The sequence below is a fragment of the Zophobas morio genome, unplaced genomic scaffold (assembly GCF_036711695.1).
Source record: "Zophobas morio isolate AGI-343-1 ecotype UQ-CSIRO unplaced genomic scaffold, CSIRO_AGI_Zmor_V1 ptg000021l, whole genome shotgun sequence".
NCBI classification, from domain to species: Eukaryota; Metazoa; Arthropoda; class Insecta; order Coleoptera; family Tenebrionidae; genus Zophobas; species Zophobas morio.
Genome location: NW_026972126.1, coordinates 20,366,381 through 20,389,024, shown reverse-complemented (window position 1 = coordinate 20,389,024; position 22,644 = coordinate 20,366,381). Strand labels below are relative to the sequence as shown.

The 22,644-nt window shown below is 33.0% G+C and overlaps 1 protein-coding gene across 4 annotated transcripts in view; it reads right to left on the bottom strand.

Moving 5' to 3' along the window:
* LOC135133376 (uncharacterized) overlaps nt 1-22,644 on the bottom strand; it is a 279,871-nt gene that overhangs the window by 155,801 nt on the left and 101,426 nt on the right. For 3 of the 4 annotated variants that reach the window (XM_064061771.1, XM_064061773.1, XM_064061772.1), the window contains one exon: nt 3,846-3,881. In XM_064061771.1, the coding sequence (XP_063917841.1) occupies nt 3,846-3,881 (36 nt within the window). Of the gene's footprint in view, nt 1-3,845; nt 3,882-18,691; nt 18,899-22,644 lie in introns of those variants that run through there. The other variant, XM_064061774.1, reaches the window with a different exon arrangement.

The window sequence follows — 22,644 nt, the reverse complement described above, 5'->3', positions numbered from 1 at the left end:
CTCGGAAAACTGAAAAATCGAAAGATCACAAACTCGAAAAACCAAAAAACCGAAACAAAAAAAAACAGAAACTGAAACTCAGAGAAATCGGGAATTTGAAAAGCCAAAAAGTAGAAAATTCGAGAAATCGAAATAACCTGAAATCGAAAAATTAAATTTTTAAATTTTCAAATTCAGAAAAATCAAAAATTTAAAAGTATAATAAGCGGAAAACTGGAAATTAAAATAAATCGATAAATCGAGAAATCGAAAAACTGAAAAATCAAAAAGTCGAAGATTCCAAAAATTTCAAAAATTGAAAACTGAAAAACGAAAACTCCAAGACTGAAAAATCGAAAAATCAAAACCCCAAAAAAATTGAAACTCAAAATCTAAAATTTAAAAATCCCAAATTAAAAAATCGACAAGCCGTAAAATCAAAAAGCCGAAAAATTGATAAATTAGAAAATATATTATCGAAAAACTGAAAAATCGGGAAATTGAAAAATTCCAAAACTAAAATGACAAACTTGGGAAATATAAAAGTTGAATAATTGACAAGTCGAAAAATCGAAAAGTTAAAACTGAAAACTCGAAAATTAAAAATTACAAAAAAATCAAAAATCTAAATTTGAAAAAAATCGATAAATCGAAACATTGAAAATCAAAAACTCGAAAAATCTAGAAATCGAAAAATTCAAAATTTAAAAATCGAAAATTTGAAAAATTGAGGAATCGAAAAACTGAAAAATCGAAAGATCTCAAACTCGAAAAACCAAAAAACCGAAACAAAAAAAATCAGAAACTGAAACTTAGAGAAATCGGGAATTTGAAAAGCCAAAAAGTCGAAAAATCGAGTAATCGAAATAACCTGAAATCGAAAACTTAAATTTTTAAATTTTCGATTTTAGAAAAATCAAAAATTTAAAAGTATAAAAAACGGAAAATTGGAAATTAAAATAAATCGATAAATCGAGGAATCGAAAAACTGAAGAATCCAAAAGTCGAAGATTCTAAAAATTTCAATAATTGAAAACTGAAAAACGAAAACTCCAAGACTGAAAAATCGAAAAATCGAAACCCCAAAAAAATTGAAACTGAAAAATCTAAAATTTAAAAATCCCAAATTAAAAAATCGACAAGTCGAAAAATCAAAAAGCCGAAAGATTGATAAATTGGAAAAATAAATTGTCGAAAAACTGAAAAATCGGGAAATTGAAAAATTCCAAAACTAAAATGACAAACTTGGGAAATATAAAAGTTGAATAATTGAAAAGTCGAAAAATCGAAAAGTTAAAACTGAAAAATCGAAAATTAAAAATCTAAATTTGAAAAAATCGATAAATCGAAACATTGAAAATCAAAAAATCGAAAAATCTAGAAATTGAAAAATTCGAAATTTAAAAAATTGAAAATTTGAAAAATTGAGCAATCGAAAAACTAAAATATCGATCAACTGAAAAACTCCACAACTGAAATGACGAAAAATTGGGAAAACGGAAAACTGAAAAATCGAAAGATCTCAAACTCGAAAAACCAAAAAAGCGAAACAAAAAAAATCAGAAACTGAAACTCAGAGAAATCGGGAATTTGAAAAGCCAAAAAGTAGAAAAATCGAGAAATCGAAATAACCTGAAATCGAAAAATTTAATTTTTAAATTTTCGATTTCAGAAAAATCAAAAATTTAAATGTATAAAAAACGGAAAACTGGAAATTAAAATAAATCGATAAATCGAGAAATCGAAAAACTAAAAAATCAAAAAGTCGAAGATTCCAAAAATTTTAAAAATTGAAAACTGAAAAACGACTGAGAAATCGAAAATCGAAACATCAAAAAACTGAAAAATTTCAAATATAAAAATTCGAAAAATTAAGAAATAGAAATATCTAAAATTTAAAAAAATTTAATACAAAATAATTAATAGAAAAACTGAAGAATTGAAAAATTGAAAGATCAAAAAATCGAAGCAACTTTGGTTTTCGCCTTTTTTTCTACCTCTACCAAGTAATGACATATCGAACACCGCCTGCTCAGTGACTCACCCTGTATATTCGTCTCTCCAAACTAAACGGATAGACTATTTAATCTGAAAGCTTTTTTTTCAAAAATCTGTAAGTCCAAGTAAAAAAAATTAATGCAGATTCAGCAATCACAAAAAAGTTTAGGTAGGAGTATGTTATTTTATAAAATTTAAATAATATTTACTATCCAAAATTAACAACGATTAAAAAAACCAACACAACGGTACAATCGTAACACAAGAATGATTCCTAATATATTAAAATTAAACCGATATGAAGATTAATATCGAAAAATGCGGATGAAGGAAGAAATAGTTGCAGGAAGAGGAAATAATTTATTTATGTAACGAAGTGTAGCTGTAATATTTAATAATTAGTAAAATTGAAGATGCACCAATGAAAATGTAAATACCGGGTGATTTTTTTGATTTGTCATCCAGTTAACCAAGAATTTGTTGAAAGAACAATGTGGCTTAACTTAGAAAGCTAGGTTATGTTTTGTCGACACGAATTCGACCGTCTTTAGATTCGAAATTTGAAAATTTATGAAAAGTAACCTATTTAATTGAATTTAGAACAATTGCTGGAAGTGATATAAATTGAAAAGACGTTTTAGATTCTCAAACACTCGAGCAAAAACTTGGGGCTAGTATTTGACAAGATAAGACTGATTTTGGCAAATGGCCGACCCTTCTAAGAAAATAAAGGGCGGGTGGGCGGGGCTAGTACTTGCCAAGATAAGACTAAACTGATTTATTAATTTAAACATCTAGATTTTTGGAGAAAAAATCAAAATTATAGAACACAATTTGTATGTTCTAAGAAACGATTACGTCATTTGGTGACCTAACGGACAGCGACAACTAGATCACAAATCAAAAAAATCAAACGGTAATAAGACGTGTACTAAACGTTTGGAAAGAAAAATTGTGAGCAAAGACAGCAGTGACACACATTTGACAAGAAAGATAACTACAAACCCAGCGAACCACCAAATTTTTTGCCCGATTTCAACAAAACTACAGAATTTAAAAAACACGTGTTAAACATCACACTAATTTACATTATTTGTTCAGCGAGTATTAGAGATTAAACGATATATTTTGAAAGAAAACTGTGCCGTTTTCGATTATCGCCGGCAACCGAATAAGGCAAAATAAAATTCCCACCGGTCAAATTTAATCAGCAATTAAAGCTCTCGCCTCAAAATGAAATGCAAATGGAGTGTTTCCAATATACTGTAAAGTGGCCATCCATTTCGTCCGCAGATGACACATTATATTTATTTATAAACGAAAATATTTTTAGATCATGCAAATTGTCGAGACACCTGTATACGAATGATCCGCGCATAAATAAAAACCGTACAAATCGTTTCGAGGCTAACGATATTAATTTTACATAAACGTAAGGTATTTCTTCTAACGGGACCCAATAAAAAATCGGCAAGGTCGTCGATGTCAAAAATCCGACACGCCGCGATGCATTCGACAACCACAACAACAAAATCAGCGAAGACTAGGAGGACGAAAGCGCCTTGGAACGGAGAAAAGCGAAAACAAACATAAGCGAGACGGAAGAAGAAAAATGTTAACTAGTTCTTGTATGCATCAGGTTGCGAGCGTTGCGAACCACCAACAATTTTAATCGCAAGATAATTAGATAGATAAGAAGCTTGCTACCAATCAGATAACATAAAAGATTGTGCCAGCTTCATTGTAATGCTGATGGAATTATTGGAGGGAAAAGTTTCGGTACGGCAATTATCGTCGTATGGGATCGTTATTGTAAGGATGGTTTTTCCTTAATTAGGCGCAATTAAGAAAACAGGATGCTTACTTACCATATTTGTCGAGAGCTTCCGCACCGGGCGAACTATCTGGAAAAGAGAAAGCTCGGTTATTTTGGTTCGTCGTTAAAACGCAAAGTGCACACTGTAATAAATTTGTCGGTCGGAAACGTGGTGCGTGTAAACAAAGCGTAAGCGTTAATAATGAATGAAATATGTGGCACTACTACACCACTGGCGGAATTTTGTTTATGAAATTAGGGAAAATTATCAGTTTCACGCCGACGGGAAGATGTTGATCGTTACTGCGAATAAAATGGTTGCCGCGGTACTCTGAGTTTAAAATTTTAATTTCAGTCATTAATTTCTTTACTGAACCATTAAACAACGCCGTTTCGCTTATTGTTTTTTCAGTTTTCAACAAAAAAAAAAATTGAAAAATTGCAAACTGGATATTTTCAGCATGACGGCGCAACAGCTCAGACAAGTTTGAACTTTCTGTAAGGGAATTTTATGACGACCGTTGAATTAGCTCCCCCAGATCGTATCTACCCACCTCGATCACCCGATTTGACACCTTTAGATTATTTCCTGCTCCCGAATTTGCAAAACGGTATTTTTAAACAATCAGTGGATATAATTGAAGACCTAAAAGTGAGAATAATAACAAAAGTATGAAAGTGTGATGTAATTTCCAAAATTCCCAGAATCAAATTTTATAATCTTTCGAAAAATGTGGAGTTCTGTTATACTTCCTGGGCGAAGGTCTGTCGAAATAACCGTCAATTTTGAGGGTCCATTTTTAAGGCTCACTTTTGTTTTCGTCCCTTTTTATCCTTTTGTGGCCTTTTTTGACGTTGTTTTGTTCCTTTTTCTTGTCCCTTCACTTTATGGCTTTTTGTGGCCTAATTTTTGTTACTTTTTTGACTCCACTTGTTTAGTCGCCCTTTTATAGCTTTGCCATTTTTTCTCAGTTCTTTTTTTGCCTCTTGTTGTATTTTTATTCCTACTGTCGCTTTTTTTGTTTTTTTTGTGATCCCTTTTTAATAGTTTTTTGTTTTTTTCATAGTTTTATTTCCGTTCCTTTTTGTCGCATTTTCGTCGTCTTTTTTGTACTTTTTGGTCCCTTTTTTTGAAAATTTTTGAGAGTATTTTTGCTCCCTTTCCTTAATCGCATTTTTGTGTTTTTTTGTCGCATATTTTTGATCCATTTTTCACTGATTTTTTTCTACTATGTTGTCTTTTTTTTGGTCCTCTATATCTCGATTTTTCGTCGCCTTTTTTTATTACGTTTTTTCCTTCTTGCCTTTTTCAATGCATTTGTTGGTGTTTCATTTGTGAATCCCCGAGAATAAGCTAAGGAGGTCTAGAACTCGAGTCCATCGGGTGACTTTCCAATTTCATGATTTCGCGATGTTTCATGATCCCTAGAGTACAAAAAAAATAATCTCCGGTTTCCGTGTGTCGTCTGTCTTTTCGTCTGTCTAGGTCTCTGAAACTACCGATCGATTGTTGCCAAATTTTGTATGTATATAATAACTATCACATAGATGGCAAAACGCTAAACAAAATTTGATTAATCATCCCCACCACCAAAAGCGGAAAAGCTGGAGTCTTATTATATATACTTCGTGGGCGAGGGAAGGTCTGTCGAAATGACGTTAAATTTTTTGGCTCCATTTTTAAGGCGCATTTTTGTTTTTTTTTTGTCCCTTTTTATCATAGTTTTTCCTTTTTTTTGTGACCTTTTTGTTGTTGTTTTGTTCCCTTTTCATTGCCTTTTTTTACTCGTACTTTTCTGTTCCCTTTTCTTTATCGCCTTTTTGTGGCCTAACTTTTGTCAGTTTTTTACTCCATTTGTTTAGTCCCGTTTTTTAGTTTTTTTATTCATATTTTTGCCCTTTTTTCAGTTCGTTTTTCGCCTCTTGTTGTCGTATTTTTCCAACTTGTCACCGATTTTTTGGTCCCTTTTTAATCACCTTTTATGTTGTTTTTTTTTCTCTCACTTCTTTATCACCTTTTCTGTGGCCTTACTTTAATCACGTTTTTGGTTTCCTTTTTTTAAGTCGAGTTTTTGCATTTTTTTCGCGTTTTCCGTAGCCTTTTTCATCGTTTTATTTCCGCTTCTTTTTGTCGCATTTTTGTGGTCTTTTTTATCGTTTTTGGGTCCCTTTTTGTAGCCTTTTTTCCTTATTTTTTGGTCACCGTTTTTAGTGGCCTAATTTTTGACCCTTTTTTGGCTTCCTTCTTTTAGTCGTATTTTTGTATCACATTTTTGGTCCCTTTTTTCTTTGGTTTGTCCAGTGTCGCCTTTGTTTTTGTTCCATTTTTTCCTTCTAGTCTTTTTCAATACATCTTTTACTGTTGCATTTGTGACCTTTATCATCGCCTTTTTTACCTCTTTTGCAGCCTTTTTAATCCCCGAGAGCAAGCTAAGAAAATCTAGAAGTCGATTCCATCGGGCGACTTTCCAGTTTTATGATTTCTCGACGTTTCATGACCCCTAGAGTACAAAAAAATGATCTCCCGTTTCCGTTTGTCGTCTGTCTGTCTGTCTGTCTGTCTGTCTGTGTCTCCGAAACTACTTGACCGATTGTTGTCAAATTTGGTATGTATATTAGAACTATCATGTAGATAGCAAAACGTTAACCAAAATTTGGCTAATCATCCCCACAAACAATTTAATGACGTCATTTCCGAAATTCGCAAATTCAAATTTTATAATTATTCGTAAAAGCTGGGCAAGGAAAGGTCTGTCGAAGTAACGTTTAATTTTTTGGGTCCATTTTTAAGGACTTTCTTTTTGTCAGTTTTTATCGTTTTTTGGCCCCTTTTTTATCGTTGTTTTGTTTCCTTTTGATTGTCTTTTTTTTTTGAATCGCATTTTTTGCTCCCTTCTCTTTATCGCCTTTTGTGGCCTAATTTTTGTCACTTTTTTGTCTTTATTTGTTTAGTCGCCTTTTTATAAATGTTTTATCGATAGTTTTGTCCCTTTTTGAGCTTTTCTTTGGCCTTTTGTTATAGCATCTTTATTCCTCTTGTCGCCGACCTTTTGTCGTTTTTTTTAGTCTTTCTTGTATTCTTGTCTCTTTTTTTGGTCACCTTTTTGGTGGCCTAATTTTTGACCCTTTTTTGGCTTCCTTCTTTTAGTCGTATTTTTGTATCACATTTTTGGTCCCTTTTTTCTTTGGTTTTTCCAGTGTCGCCTTTGTTTTTGTTGCATTTGTGACCTTTATTATCGCCTTTTTTACCTCTTTTGCAGCCTTTTTAATCCCCGAGAGCAAGCTAAGAATCTAGAAGTCGATTCCATCGGGCGACTTTCCCGTTTTATGATTTCTCAACGTTTCATGGCCCCTAGAGTACAAAAAAATGATCTCCCGTTTCCGTTTGTCGTCTGTCTGTCCGTCTGTCTGTCTGTCTGTCTGTCTCCGAAACTACTTGGCCGATTGTTGTCAAATTTTGTATGTATATTAGAACTATCATGTAGATAGCAAAACGCTAACCAAAATTTGGCTAACCATCCCACAAACAATTTAATGACATCATTTCCAAAATTCGCAAATTCAAATTTTATAATTATTCGAAAAAGCTGGGCAATGGAAGGTCTGTCGAAGTAACCTTTAATTTTTTGGGTCCATTTTTAAGGACATTTTTTTCGTTTTTGTTTTTGTCAGTTTTTATCGTTTTTTGTCCCTTTTTATCGTTGTTTTGTTCCCTTTTGATTGCATTTTTTGCTCCCTTCACTTTATCGCCTTTTTGTGGCCTAACTTTTATCACTTTTTTGACTCTATTTATTTAGTGTCCTTTTTATAACTTTTTTATCGATATTTTTGCCCCTTTTTGAGTTTTTCATTCGCCTTTTGTCACCGACCGTTTGTCGTTTTTTTGGCTCCTTTTTCATCGGTTTATTTCCGCTTCTTTTTGTCGCATTTTTGTGTTATAACATTTTTTTTCTTTTTTTCTGGTTACCTTTTTTGGTGGCGTAATTTTTGACACTTTTTTGGCTTCCTTCTCTTAGCCGTATTTTTGTCCCATATTTTTGGTCCATTTTTTCCTTGGTTTTCCACTGTGTCATTTTTTTTTTGGTCCTCTTTTCGTCGATTTTTCGTCGGCTTTTTTTGTTGCATTTTTCCTTCTTATCTTTTTCAATACATTTTTTGCTGTTGCATTTGTGACCTTTATTATCGCCTGTTTTACCTCTTTTGTAGCTTTTTTAATCCCCCGAGAGTAAGCTAAGGAAATCTAGAAGTCGAGTCCATCGGACGACTTTCCAGATTTATGATTTCTCGACGTTTCATGACCTCAAGAGTACAAAAAAGTGGTCTCCAGCTTCCGTTTGTCGTCTCTCTATCTGTCTGTGTTTCCGAAACTACCAAACCGATTGTTGTCAAATTTTATATGTACATACATTAGAACTATCATGTAGATGGCGAAATACAGTAGCATGTTTTTATAAATTTGAGTTAAAATAAGATTTTCGTGCAGTTGCGATCTTTCACCCCAGACATCCAGATTTTTGGAAAAAAAATTAAATTGTGTATACTAAAATTTTGCAATTAAATTTTGAAACTGCAAAAACGAATGTTCAGAAATCGTTAATCAAAATTGATTCGTTTATCCCCTCCCATTACATTTTTGACGTCATCTCAAAATTTTGCGTAATAAATTCTCTCTGAAAACTGAAAAATAAAATGACTATACTTGTGATTTAGTACTTGCTAAGATAAGACAATTTTGGTAGATCTTTTATTAGCAATTGATATACTCTCTCACAAAATACTTTTTTGCAGCCTAGGATCTATTAGTTCCCACTCCCACTCTACAGAAAAATAAATAACTAACCCCGCCCACCCACCCCTTTTTCATTTCAGTTATTAATTTTATCTGCTCTGAATGAAGGGTGCAACTTATACTGAACAGAAATAAAATTAATCGTTAGAATGACAAGAGGGCGGGTGGGCGGGGCTAGTACTTGCTAAGATAAGACTGACTTTGGCAGATCTTTTATTGGCAAATGACATACTCTCTCAGAAAATAGGGCTGTTCTATTGAAGGATACCCTGAATACATATATATATTTTAAACGAATAAGAGGTAATTGTTATAGTTACAATTGGAGGTTTTTTTCACTTTTTTGCAGATTTTATTAATTCCACTCTACAGAAAAACATATAATTAACCCCGCCCACCCACCCCTCCTCTTTTCATAGTTTTTGGAATTACTTATACAGGATAATTAAAAAAATATAATGAACGAGATTAATAAATCAAGAACGACTCAACCCTTTTTCCTAAAAATTTGGGAATACAATACTGTTAATATTAGTATAACACACTGTATCCAAATGAATATACGTGTCTTTGAAAGTTTAGCAAAAAAAATGAACCCACATATTTTGACGAAAAAATTTCTAAAACTAAAAATAGTAACAATACTAATGTTTGTTTTGACGTTGTAACGTATGTTGTTTTGTAAACACCACTCCGATTGTAATATAACTTACAAATTTATTTCAGAATTTGAAAATAAACGTCACTGAAGACAAAAAAAAAGGTGATCAAAGCAACTTCCAGAGGATGTTACGCAATTAAATGTGGAAAGAGATTATGATCCTCGGTATGAAGCCCCGGAAGCTCAGATCACCAGCAACGTATGCGTAGAAGACGAATCATATAGTTAAAGGTGCGCTGCAGGCAGTAGTGAGATATAACTTACAATTGTTTGCATTACAAATTTCCAATCAAAATAATAAAGAAACTCGATTAGAATGCATATTTCGAGAAGGCGTCAAAAATCGACACCCGAATCGCGTAATTCAATAAATAAATAAAAAACGACTAATCGTTTCCTCATTTTTGCAACCTATCACTATTAATTACATAAATGCACTTAATTACCTGCACACTTTTGCACGTCATGGAACAACTTAATCGTCTCAAATCCCCGACACATTCCTACGATTTTTACGCTTTCGTCCGCATTCACCGGACCCAAATCGGGAAAGTAAAGGGGACCGAGGACATGGAAATCCATACGAAATTTATGAACCGACAGAATCATTCTGATTTTTTTATTGGCGAAGAAAGTCGTCAAAGCGACACAGAAACATATCTTCTTGACGCCCACGCGTTTTATGGCCGCATCAATCATTAAAAAATAGTGTCCATAGAAAAAACACTATCACTACTGCGAGACGTGCAGGTGTAGAGAAATTTTATTAACATATTTCGAATCCTCGGGTCATTTTACATAATCGTGGCGAATTCGATCAAGATTAAATAATTCCGCAATTGGACGTTAGAAATTCGTGGTCTATTTTTGCTCCCTGCGTATAACAGGAGATTATCGGCGAGATCTTAGTCCGCACCTGTGGTGCATATGAAATTTCAGCCTTTTTTGATTAACATGTAAATTAATTAAGGAAGTTTGTTTTTCGAGATTCTACCATTTTTCAGATTTAATCACCTCATCAAGTTTAAGTGAATTATTTCGAATTCATGTAAATTTTCAGTTTTCGTTACCGTAACTACTACTATATTCATATTTCAGTATGATTTATGGAACAATTTTAAATGACCATTTACGGCGTTACATAACTCCCAGCTAACTCGAGTTTTTTCCCATCGCGACATAAATAAAAAGAAATTACATATATTTTTTTAATTACCTATAAAAATTACGAATAATTTCGAATCCGATCCATCAAGGAGGCGCAGGACCGTATTCTGTGACAAGCTGTACGTAATAATTCACGCCGATGACGCTCACAAGAAGTGGAGGCTATTATTTATGCTTAATTACGAGGCTAAATTAGATAATTCCCGGCCATAATTTATGCGATTTTTTCCGAGATTAATTTGGGACGAGGAAAGGGTAAGCTTTCATTCATGTCATTAAAAATAAACATTGCGTAAGCGTACGTTTCATTTTTTATTGGTTTACAAGGCTCGAGAGTAAACACTGACCGGAAAAAAGATCACCTTCACATTCGAGCCATTTTTTGTACGCAGTTTAATCAAATTCGTATCAGCGCAAACAAAACCAACACTCGTTTTTCGTAAAAAAAAAGATTAATCTCGACGATTAATACTTTTTTTCTACAAGGGAAACGTCCGTCGTTTCTCTATTTGGAGTTGTCCGAATATTTTAAAGATTATGCGATGGTTTTAATAGGATTAGATAAACGGTGTAATAAGTTACCGTTTCTCTCGATGTCGCATTTTTATTTTCACTTTCGCGCCATTAACCAAACATGGTGTGATCTCTTTGAAGGTGTTAACCTCGGCGATTTTGGCCCGAAATGGGATAATCAGCTATTTGTAAGAAACGCGTTAAACAGATATGGTGAAAACGGTTGTTTATTGACAAACACACTTTTTTGAATGTCAAGATTTTTAGGGAGTTGAAGTGGCTTAATTCCATTGGATAATGAACAATGCGTGACACGACTTTCGTAAAAAAGTGATCAAAGCGGCTTCCAGGGGAATACAAATGGAATTTCAGGAGACGTTTATAATTGATATGAAATTAAATCCTAAGCACCCCAGAAACCAAGATCACCGCGTGTGTTACGGGTCGCTTCATTTATATTGTAGCTTGCGGACTTCATGTAGTAGTGAGATATAACGCACGCAACTAATTTGTAATTTATTTGCTCGTATTGTTAACATCATTTGCCTTTTCTCTTAAATTGCACAAACTTGAATTCTGTAGCCACGCACTTTCATACTTTGTCGACATTTCATAATTCCTAGAGTACAAAAAGTATGTCCCCCGTTTCCGTATTTCTGTTTCGATTTTTATCATGTCATGCCGTCACGTCAAAATTTTTGAGTAGTAAATGTTGCTTAAATTTTATAAATTAACATACTCCTACACGTGTAGTTTATGAATCCGTTTTGATTGCGAAAAAGTTCGCAAAATCAAATTTTAAATTTTTCGAAAAATGTGGAAATGTCGTCTGTATTTGTAAGGCGAGGGAAGTTGTGTCTAAGTAAACTTAGGCCATTTTTTTACAGAGTTTGAAAGAATTTTTGGGGTCTTGATGTTTTTTTTTTGCAAGAATTTGAAATGCCGTTAGGAATGTGACAGAATCTGTCTTTGATTCTGAAGATTCTAGAGAATATTGAAAGCTCCTGTGGTCCTTTTTAAAGAATTTGAAAGGATTCTTAGAGATTCCAGTGTCATTTTTTAAAGAATGTGAAAAGAATTCTCTAGGTCTTTTGTGTTTTATAATAAAAAATGAAAAAAGACTCTTGTTATTTTGTTTTTGAAAAAGATTGAAACAATCTTAAGGAGTCCCAACTGTCTTCTTTTTAAGAATTTTGAAGAATCTTGGCGCCCCCTAGCATTTTTTTTCCCAAAGATTGTACAGAATTTTGGGGACCCTATAATCTTTTTTTAAAGAAATTTAAAGAATCTTGGGTGCTCCTGGTGTTCTATTTTTGAAAGATACTGAAAGAATCTAGGGACACTTCGAGCACCTAAAGTTTTGTTCTTGAAAGATTTTGAAAAAAGCTTGCCTTTTTGAAGAATTTGAAAGAATCTTGGGGCTCTAATGTTTTTTCTAAAGAGTATGAAAGCATCTTAGGGGACTCTTGTGTCTTTAATTCTAAAGACTGTAAATCTTGGGAGCTCCTTTGATAATTTTTAAAAAATTTGAAAGAATCTTCCCCCCCCCAGTACCTTTTCTAAAAAATTGTAAAAGATTTTCAGAGGTTCTAGTGTCACTTTTTAAAGAATGTGAAAGAATTTTCGAGGCCCTTTGTATTTTATTAACAAAAAAATACAAAAATCCTCAGGACTCTTGATATTATGCCTTGTTTTAAATATTATGAAAAAATCTTGAGGACTCCAACGGAATTTTAAAGAATCTTGGGAGCTCTTGTGGTTCTTTTTAAAGAATTTGAAAGGTCCCAATGTCACTTTTTAAAGAATCTGAAAGAATTTTCGCGGCCCTTTGTGTTTTATAAAAAAAAAGAAAAAAGTCGTCACGGCTCTTGATATTTTGTTTTTGAAAAAGTTTTAAAAATGTTGAAGGCACCGAGTGTCTTGTTTTAAAGACTTTGAAAGAATCTTGAGGACTCCCAAATGTGATTTTTAAAAAATCTTATCGCCCCCTAGTGTTTTTTACCCAAAGATTGTAGAGAATTTTGGGGACCTAATAATCTTTTTTTAAAGAAATTCAAGGAATCTTGGGGGCTTCTGGTATTTTATTCTTGAAAGAAACTGAAAGAATCTAGGGGAGTAGGGGCACGTTCTATTTTTTTTAAGAATACGAAAGAATCTTCGAGCACCTGAGATTTTTCCTTGAAAGATTTTTCAAAAATCTTGAGAACACCTAATGTGTTCTTTAAGAGTTTGAAAGAATCTTGGGGCCCTAACGTCTTTTTTTAAAGAGTGTGAAAGATTTTTAAGGGACCCTAGTATCGTTAATTCTAAAAATTGTAAAGAATTTTGGGAGCTCCTGTGGTCCTTTTAAAAAATTTGAAAGAATATTGCCTCCCCCCAGTATCTTTTCTAAAGATTGTAAAGATTCTCAGAGGTCCTAGTGTCATGTTTTAAAGAATGTGCAAGGATTTTTGTGTTTTATAAAAAAAAAACAAAAAATGCTCAGGATTTTTGATTTTCTTTTTGAAAAAATCTGAAAGAATCTTGGGGGCACCGTGTCTTGTTTTAAAGATTTTGGAAGAATCTTGAGAACTCCAACTGAATTTTAAAAAATCTTGGGGGCTGCTGGTACTTTATTTTTGAAAGAAACTGAAAAAATCTAGGGGCACGTTCTATGTGTTTAAAAAAATGAAAGAATTTTCGGGCACCTGATGTTTTGTTGTTGAAAGATTTTGAAAAAAACTTGAAGAGCCCAAGTGCCTTTTTAAGAATTCGAAAGAATTTTGGAGCCCTAATGTCTTTTTCCAAAAAGTATGAAAGCATTTTAGAGAACCCTAGTATCTTTAATTCTCAAAAATATAAAGAATCTTTTAAAATCCTGTGATCCTGTTTAAAGAATTTGAAAGAACCTAGTGTCACTTTTTAAAGAAAGTGAAAGAATTTTTGGAGGCCCTTTGTGTTTTATAAAAAAATGAAAAAATCCTCAGGACACCAGATATTTTCTTTTTAAAAAGTTTGAAAGAATCTTAGTGAGACCGAGTGTCCTGATTTAAAGAGTTCGAAAGAATCTTGAGGAGTCTCAACTATTTTCTTTTTAAGAAGTTTAAAGAGTCTTGGCGCCTCCTAGTGTTGTAGAAAATTTTGGGGACCATATGATTTTTTTCTAAAGAAACTCAAGGAATCTTGGAGGCTCCTGGTATTTTATTTTTGAAAGAAACTTAAAAAATCTAGGAACACGTTCTATATTTTTTAAGAATACGAAAGAATCTTCGAGCACCTGAAGTTATTTTCTTGAAAGATTTTTAAAAAATTTTGAAAGAATCTTGGGGGCCCTAATGTCTTTTTCTAAAGACGTCTTAGGGGATCCTAGTGTGTTTAATTCTAAAAACTGTAAAGAATCTTGGGAGCTTCTGTGGTACTTTCTAAACAATTTGAAAAAATCTTACCCTATGTACCTTTTCTAAAAATTGTGAAAGATTCCCAGAGGGGCTATTGTCATTTTTTAAAGAATTTTCGAGGTTTTTTGTGTTTTATAAAAAAAATGAAAAAATCCTCAGGACCCTTGACATTTTGTTTTTGAAAAGTTGGGAACTCTAACTGAATTTTAAAGAATTTTGGAGACCCCTGGTATTTTGTTTTTGAAAGAAACTAAAAGAATTTAGGGTTCTATTTTTTTAAGAAAATGAAAGAATTTTCGGACACTTGATTTTTTGTTTTTGAAAGAGTTTGAAAGAATCTTAGAACCCCTAAGTGTCTTTTTTTAAGGATATGTAAAAATTTTCGGGCACCTGAAGTTTTCATCTTGAAAAATTTTGAAAAAAAATCTTGGGCAGCTTTACTGTCTGTTTTAAGAATTTGAAAGAATCTTGAGGGCCCTAATATCATTTTTTAAAGAGTGTGATACCCTTAATGTCTTTATTTCTAAAAACTGTAAAGAATCTTGAGGGCTCCTAACGAATTTGAAAAAACCTTGCCCTCCTCCCCCCCAGTATCCCTTCTATAAGATTGTAGAGGATTCTCAAAGGTCCTAGTGTCATTTTTTAAAGAATGTGAGACAATTTTCGGGCCCTTTTATGTTTTATAAAAAAAACAAAAAATCCTCAGGATTCTTGACTTTATTTTTGAAAAAATCTGAAAGAATATTGAAGATTTTGAAAGAATTTTGGAAACTCCAACTGAATTTTAAAGAATCTTGGGGCCCGCTGATATTTTCTTTTTGAAAGAAACTGAAAAAATCTAGGGGCACGTTCTATGTCTTTAAAAAAATGAAAGAATTTTCGGGGGCCTGATGTTTTGTTTTTGAAAGAGTTTGGAAGAGTCTTAGAACGCACAAGTGTCTTTTTTTTTAAGAATATGAAACAATCTTCGGGCAATTGAAGTTTTGTTCTTGAAAGATTTTGAGAAAACCTTGGGGATCCCTATTGGCTTTTTTAAGAATTTGAAAGAATCTTGGGGTCTTGATATCTTTAAAGAATATGGGAGAATCTTCGGGCCCTTGATGTTTTGTTTTTAAAAGAGTTTGAAAGAATCGGGGAGGTCCATAGTGTCTCTAAGAATTTGAAAGGATCGTTTTTATTTCTAAAGATTGTAAAGAATCTTCGGGGCTTTTCGGTCTTTTTTTAAAAAAATTGAAAATCATGCTCCCCTTCCCCAACAAAGTTTTTTCAAGATTGTTAAAGACTCTCAGAGATCTCTGGCGTGTTTTTTTTTGAAGACTGTCAAAGAATCTTTGAGGCCCTTTATGGTTTATTAAAAAAAAAAATCGTCTGAAATTCTGATATTTGGTTTTTGAAAAAGTCTGAATGTGGAGGGTACCCAATATCTGCTTTTAAAGATTTTTAAGAAATCTTGAGACGCCCTTCTGTTTTTTTTTTAAGAATTCGAAAAAATCTTCGGGACCCTTAATGTCTTTATTTCTAAAAACTGTGAAAAATCTTGGGAGCTTCTGTGGTCCTTTTTTAAGAGTTTGAAAGATTCTTGACTGCTCCATTCACCTAGTATCTTTTCTAAAAGTTTGTAAAAAATTCTCAGAAGTCATAGTGTCATTTTTCAAACAATATGAAAGGATTTTCTAAAACAAAGTTTTGCAAAAAGCTTGAGGGCTGCGAGTGTCTTGTGTTAAAGATTTTGAAAGAATCTTGAGGACGCCAACTGTCTTCTTTTTAAGAATTTTAAGGAATCTTGAGGGCTCCTGGTATTTTGCTTTTGAAAAAACTGAAAGAATCTAGGGGCACGTTCTATGTCTTCAAAAAAATGAAAGAGTTTGGAAGAATCCTAGAACCCCCTAGTCTCTTTTTTAAGTACATATATAAAAAAATTTTCGGGCAACTGAACTTTTGTTCTTGAAAGATTCTGAAAAAAGCTTAGGGACCCCTATTACCTTTTTTCAAGAATTTGAAAAAATCTTGGGGGGTACTGATGTCTTTAAATAATGTGAAACAGTATTCCGGCCCTTGATATTTTGTTTTAAAAAAAAATTGAAAGAATCAGAGAGGTCCTTAGTGTCTTTGAGAATTTGAAATAATCGTTTTTATTTCTCAAGACTGTAAAAAATCTTGGGGGCTCCTACTTCCAGTTAAAGATTTTTTTAAGATTGTAAAAGAGTCTCAAAAGTCTTTGCTTTTTTTTCTTTTATTAAAAAAAAATCCCAGCAATTCTAGTATTTGGTTTTTGAAAAAGTTGAAAAAGTTTGAATCTGGGAGTCACCGAATATCCTGTTTTAAAGATTTTGAGGAAATATTGAAAATATTGTCTTTTTTTTTAATTCCAAAGAATCTTTGGGACCCCTAGTTTCCTTCAAGAATTTGAAAAAATCAAAGAGGGCCTAATGTCTTTTTTTAAAAGAATGAATGTTCGGACCCTTAATGTTTGTTTTTTAAAGAGTTCGAAAGAATCGGGGACGTCCCTAGTATCTTTAAGAATGTCACAGAATCTTGGGGGCTCCTATATTTTTTACAGAATTTGAAAGAATCTTGCACCCCTTCTACATTTTTTTAAATATAATTTAAATAAAGATGTTCAAGTTCTTGCTAAGATAAAAGTGATTTTGGCAAATGATATACCCTTTAAGAAAAAAGACGGTGGGTGGGCGGGGCTAGTAGCTGCTAGGATAAGACCGATTTTGGAAAATCACGTATCCTTTAAGAAAAGAAAGGGCGGGTGGGCAGGGCTAATACCTACTAAGATAAGACTGATTTTGGCAAATGACATATGCTCTAAGAAAAGAGAGGGTGGGTGGGCGGGGCTAGTACCTGCTAAGATAAGACTGATTTTGGCAAATGAGATAGGTCTTTTTATCTGTTTCTAATTAAGGAAAAAAATATCTCCTTCAATGATCAAGAAGTTAGAATACCTCAACAATACAATAACTTCAAAATAAAGAAAAATCGTACAAAAACAACAAAAATTCACCAAGTTAAAAACCCTAAATTCGGTGGCGTAATTAGTTGTTTTGTACTGTTTGTTGTAGAATTGACTGAAAATATTTACTTAAGTATTTTCTTTCATGTTTTCTTAAAGTTTTCATACTTTTTGCAACATGAAAATACAATTTTCGAAACTTCTGCCTGATTGTCGTGAAATTTTAGATGTATTTTAATAATATCCAAAATTGATCCTGTGCTTTATGAATTTGCCTTGATTTTTTACCTACAAATTAAAACAAAGTCAACTTAAGTTTGCCAAAATTTTGCGGGAACGCTATAAATATGTAACAAATATAGAATCAATTTAACAAGTAAGACACTCAAATAGAAAAAACAAATCTTTTAAAATCCAAGATAGAGATCAATTTAACAAGTAAGATAGTAGAAATAGAGACAACAAGGACAATTAAGTGTTTACACTAATACATGTGCTTAGTTCGCGGAACTCTTCGAAGAAATTCGGATGATTCAAACAGTTTTATGCGATTTTAACTCCTCTGCACGTCGAGATTAGACTGTTAATTTTTTCACCATTCGGAAAAAACACTCCGTCACGACCTCCTCCCGCAGCAAAAACAGTAGTTTAAAAACACTAGAATGTATAACTTCAATAACCTTACAGCTTCGACGTTAAAATATCAGCCTTTTCATTGTACCCAAAAACAATAAAAATTTCTTACATTAGATGACCTTTTGTGATTCGCTAATGAAGCCGGTATCAGATTCGAAATTGCGCAAACTAGGAGAAATTTCCAAATACTTCGTGGGTTTATTTAATATTTTTGCTAGTTGGGACTTTGCATACGAAGTATCGTTTTCAATTTATGAATCATCGCTTGCAGTTTTTTCCCGTTTATAAAATATTAATTTGATCGTTAATCTGTCTTTTACTCATATTCTAGTACTATCTGCATATTTAGTTTCAACCACAGTTTCACATTACGTCGACACCACGTCGTTTTCACTATTCTCGATTTTCTTTTTTCGTGTTTTGTGTTTAAATGTCTTCGACCCTGACCAACGTACTGCACTAAAAATGAATCTTAACCCAAGTAAAAAGCGAGATTTGCGTCATCACCCATCGACTCTTCACTGGTAAATTCACAACACAAAGCGCATTACGAAACATTAACCATAAAAACAGGCAATAAGCACTGAACTCGCAAAGATCAAGTTCGAAACCTCTCAGCACTTTGACATTACCTCATAAACACGTACATTTTTTACCCAATCGAATACGAATAAAACACCTGCAATTACCCCAAGGTCCCCCACAAGGATTTATCTTTATCAATCCGCACTTCCTACATTATAATTTATTATAATAACAATCGCACAAAAACCTCACTAATCCCCATACTTACATAATCTCAAGAAAAGCTCGTAGCTGCCTTCGGTTTTGAGCATTTTCGTATTCGATTCACACACTCGACGACACTGCAAAATTTACGACCAATTATGGAAGATTTGTCATAATTCCGAATTCGCGTATAAATCAACGTCCGAGAGCACTCTCACTGCCAGGAATTGTCATCGGCGCGAACACTCGGTAAGTCCCAGATGGTAATGGGTAAAAGCACGTTGTAGTAGTCGAAACAACGGCGGAGAACGAGCGCAAAGTGTGAGTAAGCAAACGTTGGTACAAAAGCGGGCTCGGGCGGGTCGTAGGTCAGGGCCGGGCCAGGAGACCTATAACCTTAACCATGTATGACTTTCGGTGCAGTCTTGGCGGCGGGTTTTTATGGGTCAGGGGGGGTGAGCTAATTAAAAACGTCAGATAGCGAGAGTGACGATAGTCACAGTTCAGTACGGATTCAAACTGGATTTAACACAGATTTTGATTTTTCCGAAGAGGTTTTATGAGAAGAGGCCATTTTGTGCCACATCAAGGTCAAATCTAAATAGTAATTAAAATTGTCTTGATTTCATTGTTATTGTAGTTGACAGTTGTAAATTTGAATTATATTATTTATAAATGGTACTTAAATTTTATAAAACAAGACACTTCTGTACTTGTGGTTTATAAATCCGCCTTCATTATTTACCCTAGCTATTTAGATTTTCGCAAAAAAGATTTATAAATTAGTCTGTCAAAAATATGACAGAAAATATGTATGTCAAGGGAAAACCTGAAAAAATATATCAGCTAATAAGGAGCAATGTCGAAATCAACGTTGAATGTAAAGAATAACCTTGGTGTAAGTAAATTTATAACATTGATTGCATTTCTAAAACGATATATTTCGCTCGAAATAATTTTGGCACAAGTACTTAATAGTTATTTGTGTAACTGGTGCACGGAACTTTTTTTACGAGGCGTAGCCGAGCTGCACGCAAAGTTTATTCTATAATTGCAGCGTAGCAGTAATATAAATTTCTTTTGCGGATTTGCATTGATTTATTGGTAAAAGTCGTCTTTTTTCATTTTACTTTCTCGTTTTTAGTTCGCTTTCATGTTTTCTCGACGTTTCATGATCCTTATATAGTAGAAAAAATAGGTCTTCCGTTTCCGTCTATCTATCGCCCGTCGTGTCTGTGTGTGGCAATTTTATTAGACAGGTAATCTCCGAAACTACTAGACCGATTATTACTAAATCTTATATGTATTTTCCAATTTTTCGAACACTGTGTAGATGGTCTAACCATTCCCACTAATAATTTTGAAGTAAGGTAAATTTTATTAAATAACATACTCCGATTTTTTACCTTAAACTTTCAAATTAAAAAAAAATCAAAGCTCTGAATCCTGAAAACGAAAAGTTATCTTAAGCATGGTAAATGGTTCATCGAAATTTAACTGCTTATATATATCACCCCGAAAAATGTATGACGTCATCTCAAAATTTTACTCAATAAATACTTGTTGTGTATCAATGTGTTTATATTTTTTATAACTACATGCACATAAGATAATGCAAAAAAATCAATGAATGAGGCAATCTATTTTATTGATCAAGAGTATGAAAGAATCGGCGAGGTCTTTATTTCTAAAAATTGCAAAAATCTATGGTTTTTTAACGAATTTTGGCAAAATCTTGTCACCTCTAGTATCGTTTTTTAAAATTTGTGAAAAAACTTCTTAGTTTCTTGGTGTTTTATTAAAAAGAAATTGAAAAAATCCTCATAAATTCTGGTATTTTGTTTCGAAAAAGTATGAAAGGATCCTGTGGTTTTCTGTTGTCTTTTTTTACGAATTTGAAAGAATCTTGGGGCCCCCTAGTGTTTGTTCCCTAAAGATTGTAGAGAATTCTTTAGACCCCTGTAATCTTTTTTTAAATAATTTGAAAGAATCTTGGGACCTTTTAGTATTATTTTTTAGGATTGTAGACAATGTTAGGGATCCTGATGATTATTTTTTTTATTTGAAAGAATCTGGGGGCCCTCTAATGATTTTTTCCCTAAAGCTTCTAGATAAACTTGGGGACTCCTACGGTCTTTTTTTTTAAAGAATCTTAAGGGCCGCTGCTATCTTTTTTTAAAGAAAAAAGATCTTGGGACCCTCTAGTGTTTTTTCCATATTTCTTTTTAAGAGCTTAAAAGAATCTTGAGAACTCCAGTTGTCTTTTTTAAAGAATTTGAAAGAACTTTGAGCCCCTCCTTAAAGATTGTAGAGAATTTTGGGGACAGACCCCTATGATCTTTTTTTTTAGAATTTGAAAAGAACTTGGGATCCTTTTCCCCCCTAAAGATTATAGAGAATTTTGGATACCCCTATGATATTTTTTAAATAATTTGAAAGAACGTTGAAGCCCTCTAGTGTTATTCCCCTTAAAGATTGTAGAGAATTTTGGGAACATCTATGATTTTTTTTTAATATGAAAGAATCTTGGGTCCCTCTAGTTTTTTCCCCTAAAAATTGTAAAGAATTTTGAAGAACTCTCTGATCTTTTGTTACAGAATTTTAAAGAATCTTGGGACTCTCTAGTGTTTTTTTCCAAAGATTATAGAAAATTTTTGGGACTTCCATGATCTTTTTTTAAAGAATATGAAAGAATCTTAGGAGTTCCTGGTATTTTGTTTTTGGACGAAACTGGAAGAATTTTTGGGCACCTAAAGATGTTTTGTTTTTAAAGAATTTGGGGGAATCTTGGACCGTCTAGTGCCTTTTCTCTTAAGATTTTAGGGAATTCTGCGTACACGTACGATCTTTTTTTTAAGAATTTAAAAAAATTTTGGAGTCCACTACTGTCTTTCTCTCTAAAGATTGTAAAAAAATTAAGGACCTCAATGATCTTGTTTTAAAGAAACCTGAGGATTCCTGCTGTCTTTGTTTAAAGAATTCGAAAGAATCTTGAAGCCCTCTAGCGTTTTGATTGTAGAGAATTTTTGGGACCCCCATGGTATTTTTTTTAGAAAATTTGAAAGAATCTCGGAGCCCTCTGCTGTTTTTTTGTTCTAAAGATTGTAAACAATTTTGGGGAACCCTATGATCTTTTGTTAAAGAATCTTGGGTCTCTCTAGTGTTTTATCCCTAAAAATTACCGAGAGTTTTTGGAGCTCTCATGATCTTTTTTTAAAGAATATGAAAGAATCTTGGGAGTTCCTGGAGGAAACTGAAAGAATTTTCGGGGGCCTAATGATGTTTTGTTTTTAAAGCGTTTGGAGGAATCTTGAGACCCTCTAATGTTTTTTCCCTGAAGATTGTAGAGAAGTTTGGGAACCTCTATAATCTTTTGTTAAAAATCTTGGGAACCCCTACTGTCTCTGTTTCAAGGTTTTGAAAAAATTTTGGGGTCCTCTAGCGTTTTTTCTCTAAAGATTGTAGAGAATTCTGGGGACACGGATGATCTTTTTTAAAGAATTTCAAAAAATCTTGAAGTCCAGTACTGTTTTTCTCTCTAAAGATTGTAAAAAGTTTAGGGACTTCAATGATCTTATTTTAAAGAATCCTGAGGACTCCTGCTGTTTTTTTTTATGAATTCGAAAGAATCTTAGGGTCCTCTAGTCTTTTTCCCCCTAAAGATTGTATAAAATTTAGAGATCCCTGTGATCTTTTTTAAAAGATTTGAATGAATCTCGGGGCCATTTAGTACTTTTTTTAAAAAAGATTATAGAGAATTTTCGAGACTCCTATGATCTTTTCTTTAATAATTTAAAAGAATAAAGTATCTTGAAGACCTCTAGTGTTTTTGCCTTAAAGATTGCACAGAATTTTGGGGACATCTATGCCTTTTTTTAAAGAATTTGAAACCAAAATTTTGGGAACACCTATGATCTTTTCTTACGGAATTTAAAACCATCTTGTGGCCTTCTAGTGATCGTCTCTCTAAAGATTGTAAAGAATTTTGGAACCTCAACGATCTTGTTTTAAAGAATC